Genomic DNA, 12,743 nt, shown 5'->3' on the forward strand with positions numbered 1-12,743 from the left:
GCGCACGCTTTTCCCTGAGCTGCCTGCGTGCCCCCCTGCTCAAGCCTGCATATGTTGCTCCACACTGATCAAAAGTAGCCTCCCCCGGGAGGGAGGCTTGGGTTCATTTTGTCGGCCTGTTCATTAGCTCGCCTCAGCCAAGGCTGAGCCAGGTGTGAGGTGGACAGTTGTCCACCAGGAGTGGTGCCAAGACCACCAGCATCTCCCTGGAAGGCTCTTGTGGTGGCTGCTGAGGAGGAGCAGTCGGACCAGTGAGCCCCAGCGGGGACCTCGGGCTCTCTTGAGGCACCTGCTGAGCTTTCACTGCCTTCCAGAGACCCCGACTGCTTTCTGCCCATGTTCATGTGTGAGTTCACCAACGAGAAATGTGCTTTTTCTCTGGGCTTCCCATATAAGAAATTTCAAGTAATGATGTGTTTGTGCTGCAGCCACAGTATTGGAGGTTGCCATGTCTACAGAGACAGTAATTGACTGATAGCAAGTAGATCTCTTGTTCTCAAATTGCATGTGTTTGTCTTCTCTATCCCTACTGAAAAGAACAAACCCCATGGTTTATTTTTGAACAAAGAGCCACAGCTTTGTTTTCTTAATTTACTACTAGTAAGTTAAGGCATTTAGTTTTCATTTATGTAAGTGAGAATGTTCAGTTTCCAAAAGCATATTGAGACTTCTAAGCTTGCTTGTTTAAATGTTTGCTTCATAAAAGTTACCACTGCTTACCACTGAAAGATGAGAACGTGGGGAAGTAGTATGAGAAGAGTATAATTTGCCTAAAAAAACTAAGCAAGACCCTTTGCTGTAATCCAAAGGGAAAAATATTCTTCTCATATAGTTACATTGAATATGTGTCAAGAAAGCTATTAACATTTATTTCAATTTGTAGCAAAGAAAAAGCTGATAGTTTGGCTAGAATTTTTCACTATAGTTAAAATGTGGTGCCAACAAAAGAGTCTGTGCATGCACATGTGGATAGGAGGAATCTTTCTGCTGGAAGGTGCTGGTGTTCTTACCAAGCTGGGATGTCTGTGCAGGGTCCAGTAACCACTGACCGATGTGCTGAACTGTGACATGGGAGAGCCAGGCTGGAGCCACCTTAGTGCTTGTTTTGTGTGGTATTGCTGACAGCCCTGTGCTGCTATTGCAGGGGCTCTAGAGCTGCTATTCTCATCCACAAGCTAAGCTGCTTTCACCAGAAAGGCATTATTGACCCTTTGCACTGGCTATGGTCTGGGTGTGTTGATACTCATCTCCAAACTGCCTGGTTGCAGTTGTATTCTTTATTGTGGAGGGGTTAATGGTTTTCCTGAAGATAACTGTACTGATATTTGCCTCTAAAACAACAATAAAATTCCCTTATTTCATAGCAATGAATAAGTTCACCTTGCAGTAAATTAAAGCACTGTTGGACTAATGCACATATAAATTACAAAATAGCCAGTCTCTTACAGAGAGTGTAATACTGTCTATAATGTACTAATGCATTTTAAGATGTATTTTCTGTGAAATGCTTCCCTTCAGTGTTGCTAAGCAATTGCAGGTTTCACTAACTTCTTGTGCAGTTTTAAAATATAGTCCAAAACAAAACACCAAGTGGACTCTCTGCTCACAAGAGCTGAGCTTCATGAAGGTGGGCTGATAATACTGCTCAGATTCTCCAGCTCTTCTAATTTTTCTAAATAAACCTGTGGTTTCTCAGGATGAAACTGCTTTCCTCTCAGCCCCTTGCAATGCAAAATAACCTTACCATTTTCCCTATCTTTAGTCTCCTGTGTTACACCCACCATGGTGTTTCTTTGATGCTGTGACTCCCTTCAGTCTCAGCAGAGCTGGTTTCTGGCTGCACTGAGGAACGTGGGGAGATGGGGCTGGCCCCAGGTGTACAGCCCTGCTCCAAAGTGCTGTGTTGCGTGCCAGCAGCAGCTCCCTGTCAGGTGGGAGCTTGCTTGGCCAGCCAGCGCAAACAGAGGCCAACCCCTCCTCAGGTCCCTTGGGTGTATCCATGCAGATCTTGAGCACTGATCTTTCTTACCTCTCACGCACACCCTAGGCTCCTCTGCCTGCCTTGACCTCCTTCCCAGCCATTCCTTAGATCTTTATGCCCCTTTTTTACCTTTTGTTTCCTAGAGTAAGTTTGAAAATTAGAGTGTAATAGAAGGGGAGTAGGCCGAGCTTGGGCTAAGTTGTCAAATGGAAGCAATCTGGTCTGTGTGGATGGAGAGCAACGAGCTCTTGTGGTTAAGACATCTATCTGAATGTGCTGCACAGAAAAAAATTATCTGTCACCAATATAAGTCATATTCCTCCTTTTCTGTGTCACAAGCATAAAACTAACTCTGTACAAATCCTACAACTATCATTAGTTTGACTGTGATTTATGTAAACCACAATAACCCTCTGTGAAGCTGGAAAAACAAGTAAATGTGTGTTGCCTGCCAGAGCTTAAAGGCAAAATCATTTGTTTGAAATGAACTGGAAGGAGGAGCAGCTCTAGAGTGGAAAATAAGGATAATGGGGGTAAAGCAACAAAACTAACAAGCAAAACCTCCATAGATATTTAACAATTTGTGTTTGGTATTTTTAGAGTTTATTTTTGTAGTAGTCAAAATATGCACTACAGCAGCCTTGGAGTTGTGCTGTAGAACAGTTTTGAAGGACTGTGATATGTAATCCTTAAACTTGGAAAGACTCCCTTACAGATAACCAAATGAGAAGGACTGTAGCCAGCAAGCCAGCACTATTGGCCTCTCATCTGCAAGGTCACTAGCGAGAAACGTTTTACCTTTCCAACGCAGGCACTGATAGCTAGAGAGATAAGCTTTCTGCTGGTACCTCAGTGCCTGCAGCCCTTGCTTGTTGCAGCCAGGATCTGGGCTGGGTGAGGACAGCAGGGCCGAACCCAGAGCTGTTCTGTGCACCTGCAATTGCGACTGCCAGAACAACTGAAGCAGTTGGAGCTCAGCTGCACTGCCCTTTGTAGCGATAGGTTGTTTTTTTTTTTTTAATTAAGACAATATCTGACAAAGTGAATTAACAGAAGCTGATGCTTTTAGCAGGTTTTTTGCTTCAAATGCCTGATGTCAGCTTGGGCCACATGTACATTCTGCACATGCCATGGGATAGAAAAAGTGAAGACTTGTTTTTCAATTCTCTGCTGCCTGCCCAGACACCACATGTACTGTCTGTTACATGTCGCTTCTGATGAGGTTCATGCTGGGAATTTCTTTTTAAAGGCAAAGTATTTGTGAAGGAAAGAGTTCAGATTGGGCATTAAAAATTCTCAGTGTCTACAGCTTGAATACAGTGATTGCTTTATGTGGACACTAGCTAGCAGTTTGTACAGGTTCAGTTTGTCTGGTAATAAACAAAATAGGAGGAATTGGAATAAGGAGTAGGGGAAATCAAGCACATGTTTATAAAAAGTACAGAAATTGTTGTAACTAGTGACACAAGCACAGGAAAATTATTTCAGTAGTACAAATACATATCTTATAAACATGAGGAGACCAGTTTCAAAACTTTAGTGGGGTATGTGTCTCCTACCATTATGACTGAGAAATTGTGCAAAATCTGTTCTGTCTGGCACATAACAAAATCAGAGAGGTGAACATCTTTAAAAAAACAAAAAAAGGAGAGTCTGACAATACAATTCAATATATTTCTGTAACATTATCTGCTTTGAGCCCTGCTTCTCTCTTTTTTTTTTCTACAGTATTTTTCAGCATTCTAAATTACTAGCCTAGATGATCTAGAGAATTGTTTTACTTCATACTTGTCAACTAAAAGCATAAAATAGTAACCCAAACTATTTCTTCTCTAGAGCAAACCTGATCCAGAGTTCATATTCTTATCAAAGGTCTTACTATTTGTATTCCTTTAAAGGAGGAAAAGCCTCATCTTCAGCCAGGGGATTCGGACACAAATAGACATTAGTGAAGCTTTCACCCATATCTTTTCCAGCCTGCTGTACACTCTCTTTCATTTCTTCCTTCCTGTCAAAACCCAGTAGGGCCAAAAGTGGTCATCACGGTGGCCAAGCCCAGCTGCTACACCCCCCTACTGAAGAGCAGGCTGATAATGTTCTCTTCAGCATGTTAGACATGAGCTATTAGAAGCCCAGGAATAGATCCATGCTCAGGTTTCCTACATGATCTATTTGTTTAACCTGGTGGGCCAGCTGTGGAAGTGAGGACATATTCTAATACTCAGTGGTGACATCTGAAACAAAGGGGAAGCTCCTATGTAAACTTTTAATTAAACCCTATTTGCAGGTGTTGTTGTGGCATGCAAATATTATCTTATTAGAAATTATATACTATAGATACTTTAAAAGTATGTGGAAAAATTGAGAGTGTCTTTAGTAAAAGAGAATTTAAATGTTACCCAACAGATATAAAATTAAGAAAAAAATGAGTGATACAAAGCCACCTGGGTCAAGGGGTTCATGGTAAAATGTGGACATTTGCTCCTTAGGTGTCCAGTTCCAAACTGTGCAAAGGATATTAACTTCTAGTTACCATCTGTTAACATCAGTTGGATGAGTTTGTTCTGCCTGTAGCATGGGCAAGTGCTTATCTTACTAACCTAGAAGCGGTGTAGATCTGCTCTGCCTGAGCAAATGACAGTCTTGTCCTTTTTGTGGCAACAGAAGTATGATAGGGGTTCCAGAGGGTGGGAAATTCCATGGAAACTTTTTTAATATGCCCTGAACTGTCTGTCTGTGTCATGTTAGAAGTCAGGACTTCCACTGTGACAGAAAGGAGGAGGCTTATTCACCACCTTTAGTTCCTACTCACTGTTACAGGGTGGCTTCTTGGTCTGTGTGTTTTTCCCCTTATGCTTTTTTTTATCTTTTACTAACATGAAAAAGGTGCATCAAGTGTTTTGATTTTGAAGCCAGGTGGGAGAATGCAGTTCAATTAAAGGATAGGTTGTCTCTGTAGATATTCCTATTTAAATTTTGGGAGCATGTGGAGGCTTCTCTGAGATGCTCATCACTTAAGGTTGTTTCAAGGCACTGATCTATGGGTCAAGATCTTAAGTAAACAGTAATTTAGGACACTAGTGAAACATCAGGGTTTAATTTACTATTTGTCTGCCTTTCTAAATACATAGACTAATTTTTTTACCTCAAAATATACTGTGTGATTTTATCAGTGCTATAAACCACAGTGAAGTTTCTCATGTGAGTAATAATTTCATTGTTGGTCTCAACATCCTAGCTGTTCATAGAGCTGATTCAAGATACAAAGAGGTAGTGAACATAAATTTTTCTGCCTTAATGAAAATAACAACATCACTTCTGCTACGAAAAGGGAAGGCAGAAAGGTAGCAGAGTTGAGGTGGAAAGAAAGCAGAGGAGATCTGTCCTACCATGCCCATGAAGGGGGTGGGGAGTGACAGCAGTTGGGGCAGTTGTGACTGCAGAAACAAGCTCAGTGTGAGCACCAGCCATACACCTTAACTCTTTGATGGCAGCAAGTCTGGCACCAAGATCATCATATAGGCAAAGCAGGCCTGATCACTGACTTGCATTCAGCAGGAGATGACCTCAGGTAATGCCTGATCTATCTGTGTCAGGAACTAAGTGTGATCGTAGTGATCACCCTTCAGCTGCATCTCTGCAGCATGGCAGAGGTCTCCAGCATGGTCTTTGGTTTTCCCACTCAGAACCAGGAACCACCCCTGATCCTCAGGCAAATGAGCAATGCAGGAGCAACCTTAGAAACTCATCGTTTGACACTCTTGGCCTGACAGGACAAATGCATTTTAAGGGCAGTTTGCTGCACAATGATGTGTGCTGGTTGTGCTGGGCTTTGGTCACTCTGGGGGACAGCAGGAGCCAGGCCTAGCACCCCTCACCCACAGAGATGTGGCCCCCCTGTGTGGCTGATGCCCCAGCCCTTGCCCTGGGGTGCCTGAGGGTCGCAGCACCCACTGCTGGGGTGATGGGCTGGCCTGTGTTCCCATGGCAACTGGCAGACGGGGGGCTTCAGCAGGGGCAGCGGGGAGGCAGCCGCGGCAGCGCGCTGGCCGAGCTGCTCAACAACAGCCCTTTCAGCACTGACAGCTCCGCTCTGGCTGGCCAGAAGTAGTTATCAGATTACTTGTATTAAAACCTAATTAAGATGTGTGCCAGTAAGTGCAGCATGATTATTGGATTTGGTGATTTAGCTGCTGCAGGTTGCTGCAATCCAATCACGCCATTTCAGCAAATCCAGCTCTGTGGAGTAAAGTGAAAACGTTTTACATCAGTAACCTGACTATGCTGAAAGAGTAAATAACCTTTTAATGCCTCTACTATGTCAAGGACTGACTGATACCCACTGCAGGATGAATGGGTACTGCCCACAGATCATTGCATATTAATTTCCTTCAAATCAACATTAAAACCCAGAGGAGGGCTGACAGGTTATGTCAGCTTTTACCTTCATTGTGGTTTGCCTGTGGATTAATGGGTCTGAGTCTCCCAGGGCACGGAGCTTGCAGCCTGAGTCCTGCGGGTGCTCCTGCTTTAGCTATGTGTTGTTATAGAAAAGAAAACAGCTTTTGTTTTTATCTGTAGGCCACACATAAGGGGAAGTGTAACATGGTGGGTGCTAGTACAACTTTGGAGTGTTGGATGCAACAGGAGATTATTCTGCAGGTGAAATTCACCTTGATGCCAAAGCTGTCCTTTGTGTTTGATGTTTCACCTCATTTCTGCAGGGTCTTGCAGTGATTGTCTAGCCATACCTGTCAAAGCGTAACAAAACCCTATCTATCACTTCTCCCTTCTTTTCTGGACAGTCTGGGGTATAGCCTAGTCTCAGATGCAAATTTCACTGCCACATGAAGTCTTCTGCATGTTGTAATTGCACAAAAAAAGCAGGGTAGTTTGGAGCCATTCTAACATAAAGCTGCCTATGAGTTCCAGGTACTGAGAATCAGAGCAAGACATTTACCTTGAAGCTTTCACTGCAGCTTATGATGCCTCGGTTGTGTTCTCTTTCTGTGGAGCCACTCATCTCATGGAACTGTCTCCTGCCTCCATATAGAAATTGGGATTGGTTTGAAGTGGTTAATGGGAAATTATGTGAAGGATATTGTTATTACTACTGACTGGGAGCTTTCTCCTTAGTGCCAGGCTGTCCTGTGGATAGTTCAAACATGGTACCATGGTTCATGAGCTACATTTTCACCTTGTGCCTTGAAGTAATGTGACAGAGCATGGTGTCAGTCCCTGTCCTCCAACACGGCCAGGCCAAGGGGGAGCAGCTGCATGCCATCCCAGCTGGACAGATCTTGACACTTTGGTGGAAAAATGATCTCATTTAGGCAGGAGGGGCACAGTGGTCACTCAGATGCTCAGGACACAGTACATTTGCCTGGTAGGTGCTGTTGCCAAAGTGAACGTGGCGACCGTGCAACCTCCCTCACTCGTATTAGCAAAATGTGCAGAAGGTTCTGTCACCCAGTTGTAAAAATGATGGCAGGCATCGATGTGCAGTTGTAACATATGGGAAGTACAGTGAATGTGGGTGGAGCTGTTCATTTCTCATCTTGAATCATTTACGAGATCAGCAGGCAGGCCAGATACAATGCATATGGGAATGTGTGGCTGTGCTGCACATGTCACACGTAATAGCAGATACTGTGAGAGGGCCCAGAGCCTGTCCTCAGGAGCTGAACGCAGCAGAGCAGGCTGGGAGTCCCAGTGCGTGGACCAAGGGCCAGCTTGGCAGCAGTTTTGGGAGAGCAGACTGGCAGACAGAATTTGGGAATTCACAGATCCAGATCTGCATTGACTAGAACTGCACCCTTTTCATCCATTGTGGCCCAGAGTTGTAGATTAGTATGTTATTAAACCTGTAGTCAAGCACTGGAGATACAGATGATAAGGTTGTGGCCTGCTGGTCAAACCCAGCTCACTGCCTGTGTCATCTTTCTCCCTCTGCTCAAGGAGACAATCTAAATGTAACAATGGGTGGTGAAGTTACAAGCAGAAATGTGTAATTGATTATTTCCATAATTAAAGACTTTTCCATTCACAGCAGTTTATTTGAAAGGACATAGAGCTTCACAATAGAGCACACTAGGCCTTGCATCCAATAATATTTTTGAAATTTGCATGGGCTACCTGTGATTATCTACTAAAAAATATTGTTCTAATGTAAAATTCACATTAGTTGGAAATTGCTTCTGACTGGATGCCAGGAGTAATAAACAGGCACTGGAGAAATAACAAGTGATACCTGCTTTTGTGATTAAAGAAATAAATGTGCAGTTGACCTGTCTTACAGCACTGTTGTCCCAACTCAGGCACATGTTCTTCCAGTGTAAGCAGAAAGCCTCTGCATGTTTCTTCTGATACCTGCCAGCTTTTCCCCTCTGTTTTGCAGCCCCTGATGAGGAGGGACTTTGGAATGATGGGCTCTTTACATCTTTCCCCAGGAATCCCTGTTAGACTGTTAAAGGATCTATGCTGACATGCTTAATTAACACTAAGCTTACTTGAAATAAGTGCTATGTTCTGTAATGAGTTTTGGACATTGACCAGCTTGCAAAGAGCAGTGGACAGAAAACAGAAGTTTTTGTCACTTCGGGTCCAGTTTGTCAGGGAATTTGGGTATTTGGTTTTATCATCTGGGCTACTGTGTATGTTTCAAGAAGACATTTACTGAAGCAGATACAGAGTGTGCAGCTTGCTTAGCTACAGGTGTTGGGATACACTCCTGCAATCTTTACTGATATCACAGCAAAGCAAATTTGCTGTCATGTCCTCATAAAGCTTCTAAATTAAAAGTGCAGACCTTTAAAGTGCTAATTTAAGGTGTGAAAATACATTTAAAGCCCATCCTAGGAGCAATACTTTAGTCTCAGCCCAACCACCAGCCTGAACGCTGGGTGCTGCCACCACCAGTGCAAAGATCAAAGCTTTTTCTGTGAACTCCAACTTCAGATGCTGTGCAACCCTTTTATCTATTTCTTTTCCAGGTTACAGCAGCTTGACAAGCACTGCCAGGCCACTGCCCAGCAGTTAGTGGAGTTGCTCAACAAACAGAATCAGCTCTTCAAAGAGAAGCACCTGCTTACAGAAGAGGTGCAGTTTCTGAGAACACAGGTACTGTGCCAAAATAAAAGAAAGTCTAAGGGGAACATTCTGCAGCTTTAGCAGAGAAATCTGCCAGCAGTCTGATTTCAACTGCTGGATTTTGTTGCTGTTGTTCTTTTAAATACAGCATTACCTTATAAAAAATAAAATAAAAATTCACACAATTGGAAAGGTAGCTGAACCTGACTCTCACTTAAATCAAAACTAAATGAAAAAAAGTGTTTTGAAGTGACAATAAAAAAGCAGAAGTTATTCTCAATGACAGTTCTTAACTTCTTAACTGAAGATTTTTGTGTTGCTTTTTCAGAGAAAAGGGAAATCTGTTCTTTAACATCATTAATGTTTAAATAGTTACTTGACATTGATAATTGCTTAGAGGTTTTACTACCATTTGTCAGACTAAAGTCCTTCTATCACTTAATGATTTTTTCTCTTTATTTTTAAAAGTTTTTTTTGTTTTTTTTTTTGCTGCTCAATGACCTCTCATGGTAAGACTCTTGGGTTTGTCCTGTGCAGAGCCACTAGTTGAGCTTTGATGATCCCAGTGGGTCTCTTTCAACTCAAGATATTCTGTGATTCATGCACCCAGATGTGAGATGGTAAAGGTACAATCAGTCTTGCCTGAGCACTCATCACATCTCTGCTTCTCCAGCAGTTCTGATTGTTGCTTCCTGTGGTCCCTAGGAAGCTGTGGCTTCTTATGGGCTGTTCTGGCTTTTTTGTTTTGGCCACTGTTCTTTGGCCAGTAAGTGCTTTGGAAATAAGGGAGAAGACTGCAGGGCTGGGTTTTTTCTTTTTTCTTCTTTCACTTTTTTTTCAGAAAAAGGAAGAGAACTGACAAGCACAGAATGAGGTTTTCAGTAAAACTATCAGATAATCAAACTCAAGGTTGATTTAGTGTATTTACTTAGTCACAAAGCAAATTACAATGCTTTCTAACTTTGAAACTCATGAGTTTGCCCAGGATAGTTGGAGTTTGCTTAACATGGTAACAAAGGACATTCAGTGTAGGAAATTTAGTCTAGCAGCCCACCTAACAGTAAACAGAACATGAATGGGCTTAGAACTTTAAAGTACTTAAATCATACTATTTTTGTAGGCTTTTTATCTGTAGAAATCAGTAAATGTTTAACCTAGGAGAATAAAATCCATACTTTGTTAAGCCCCTAATCATGTCCATGTGTTCGGTTTTACAGGACTTCCTGTTCTAGTAGACAAACTCGGTGGCTTATGGCAGTGTAAGGTTATCAGCATGTAGTAACTACTGGCAAATTTTAGGGCAACCATAGTGTTCTCTCTATAAGAGAGGTTCAGGAGGTGGTTGTTCCCAAAATAAATTAAAATTCCTGCTTTCAGAAAAGCACTCTTGGTAATGTGAACAGCCTTTACATGGTCCACAGGGATTTTGTTATTGATAATCTATTTTATCTGGAAGTGATTGTGTTTTTATGGAGTTGGGCAGAAGTACAAAAATCATACAAAAGAGGAAAAATCATTCAAATACTAAAATTTCTATCAATACTTGACTGGCAAAAGCTGCCTTCTTTATGTTCATTACAAGTTAATTGTGCTCCAGAGGACACTTTTTAAGTTGAGAACACTCAGAAAAGAAGAATGATAGAAAAAACTATTACAGAATGAGCCTTAAAAATCTATGTGCAGATATTTAAAGCAATGGTGGTTCTCTGGGAACTGGAATTCAGCCCAAAAGAGCTGCTTGGAATATCAGACAATTGGTTTAAGGAAACTGAAGAACAGTTCACCATAAATGGAAGCTTTTTGCAGAAAGATTGCCTTTAGTTAGTATAGAAGTACTGAAACCAAACAACTGCATAGTTAATGTTGATCAAAGGTTAAAGTGACCTCATATTCCACATTTTACAGTATTGACCAACAATACAGTAAAATACAGTTTATAATTAACGAAGTTTTTGGAGGTTCTTTTGTGGGGAGGTGAGGTGGAAGCCTCAGCCATTACCTAATCTTTTAAAGATGATGTAAAACACACTAAGCTAAATGTGCTGTTGTATCTTGAAACATGAGCCTGTAGTAACTGCAGTTGCATTTCAGGGAAAAAAATGGCATGCAGATCTCAAACAGGACACAGATGGAATGAAGTAAAAACCTGGATGAATAAAGAGAAATGAGCAGAAGTAGGTATTTTTTTCTATATCCTATATATAGAGTGGGGGGGAGAGGAAAGGAGAGCACGACTAAAACTATCTGCAGATGTGAGTTGAATCTGGCAAACACTTAAAGACAAAAGGAAGAAGGAAGTGTTTGAAACATTTTTGGGTTTGAAACTGTTGAAGTTTTTGTGCTTTGATTTTTTTCTCTTTAAGCACTTAAAAATTTAAGGACAAGCACTCAATAGCAAGGACAAGTTTACCTAATAGAATTTAATAAAAAAAATCCTAAATGTGTAAGTTGAAGGGAAAGGGGGATGTACAACTCTTAGCTAGGTGGGAACTTCTGGAAGATCTCAGATTTAACCCAGATACTTTTTGTCTGGATAGTCACTAGGTGTTTGTCTTTTGATTGGAATGCTTAGTTTTGTTGCTTCCAATATTTTCTGTCTGAGGAAGCTTGAATCATCCCTATCTCTTCAGAAAGGCTGCAAATGGTTTTGTAATAAATCATAACAGATAATGTCACATTGAAAGAAACATTATCTAGATATTTGTATTTGGAGCAGTGCTGTCATGTTACAGTAGTGCAACATAGCTATAGGTGTTCCTACTGCCTTGTAAGAGTTACTAAACTTCTAAAGTTTAAAGAATTTAAAATTGCATCATTTACTTGAATCTAGCTGACCTACTCAACAAACCTAACAAGCCCTGAGCCTTGATAGGATTTGTTTTCAAAAGTCAGATTACTTCCACTGTAGTTTTTATTTCTAGTGTTACATGTTTTTTGTATGGGGGGAAAGACAGCAGAAAGGAAAAAAAAGGTCTTTCAATTTAGCTACATTCTGGTGTGTTGAGAGCATGTTTTTCTTGGAAAACTCATTTGATACTGTAAGGAAAATTCAGGGTTTTAAAGGAAAAAAGATAATAAAAGAAGTACCTGATCCTGCTGTAATGCTGCATTCCTTTACAGGCTACATGAGCATATTCAGGACCTTGTAAAGGTAATCAAATTTTAATTATGGGATTTACACCTCTCATTTTGAAAGTTTTTGTAACACTCAGGTTTGGAATTTCTACCTTTGAAAGTCTCTTGTATATTGGAATTCACCCTAAGGCAGGAGGATACAGATATTTAATTACCTTCGTACATAGAATACTAAATAAATGTGCACAGAAAGCAAACAAACATCTAAACAGAGATTGCTAGAAACCTCAGCTTCCCCCACCAGGCATGAGTGTATCTGTGAGAGCTGGGATGCCTCTCTCTTGCAGGATCTGCCTTGGTGTCCATCAGTTTGACAGGAATCAGTATTTGTCCCGGTGGATAATCCCCTCACAGCCCCCGGCTGCCAGAAGGGGTTGCTGGCCAGCTGAGCCAGTGAGAGCACAGACGGGTAGGATTTGGACCTTGAGGATTACTTCCAGCGAGGGCTGTCATCCTGTGCTGCTGCTCTGACTTCCCATGAAGATCTCCTCCTGCAAGCCAGCCTCTCCCTGGCCATGAACCTGCACCCTCCCTGTGC

At 41.7% G+C, this 12,743-nt stretch overlaps 1 protein-coding gene across 3 annotated transcripts in view; it reads left to right on the forward strand.

Annotated features, from left to right (window-relative positions):
- The window catches only part of SDCCAG8 (SHH signaling and ciliogenesis regulator SDCCAG8), a 104,762-nt gene that overhangs the window by 89,251 nt on the left and 2,768 nt on the right, over window positions 1-12,743 (forward strand). For 2 of the 3 annotated variants that reach the window (XM_059467290.1, XM_059467291.1), the window contains exons 17-18: window positions 8,974-9,100; window positions 11,162-11,244. In XM_059467290.1, coding sequence (XP_059323273.1) covers window positions 8,974-9,100; window positions 11,162-11,212 — 178 coding nt within the window. In that variant the 3' untranslated portion in view covers window positions 11,213-11,244. Of the gene's footprint in view, window positions 1-8,973; window positions 9,101-11,161; window positions 11,245-12,190; window positions 12,222-12,743 lie in introns of all 3 variants that reach the window. The other variant, XR_009418014.1, reaches the window with a different exon arrangement.

This window comes from Ammospiza nelsoni, chromosome 3 (genome assembly GCF_027579445.1).
Source record: "Ammospiza nelsoni isolate bAmmNel1 chromosome 3, bAmmNel1.pri, whole genome shotgun sequence".
NCBI classification, from domain to species: domain Eukaryota; kingdom Metazoa; phylum Chordata; class Aves; order Passeriformes; family Passerellidae; genus Ammospiza; species Ammospiza nelsoni.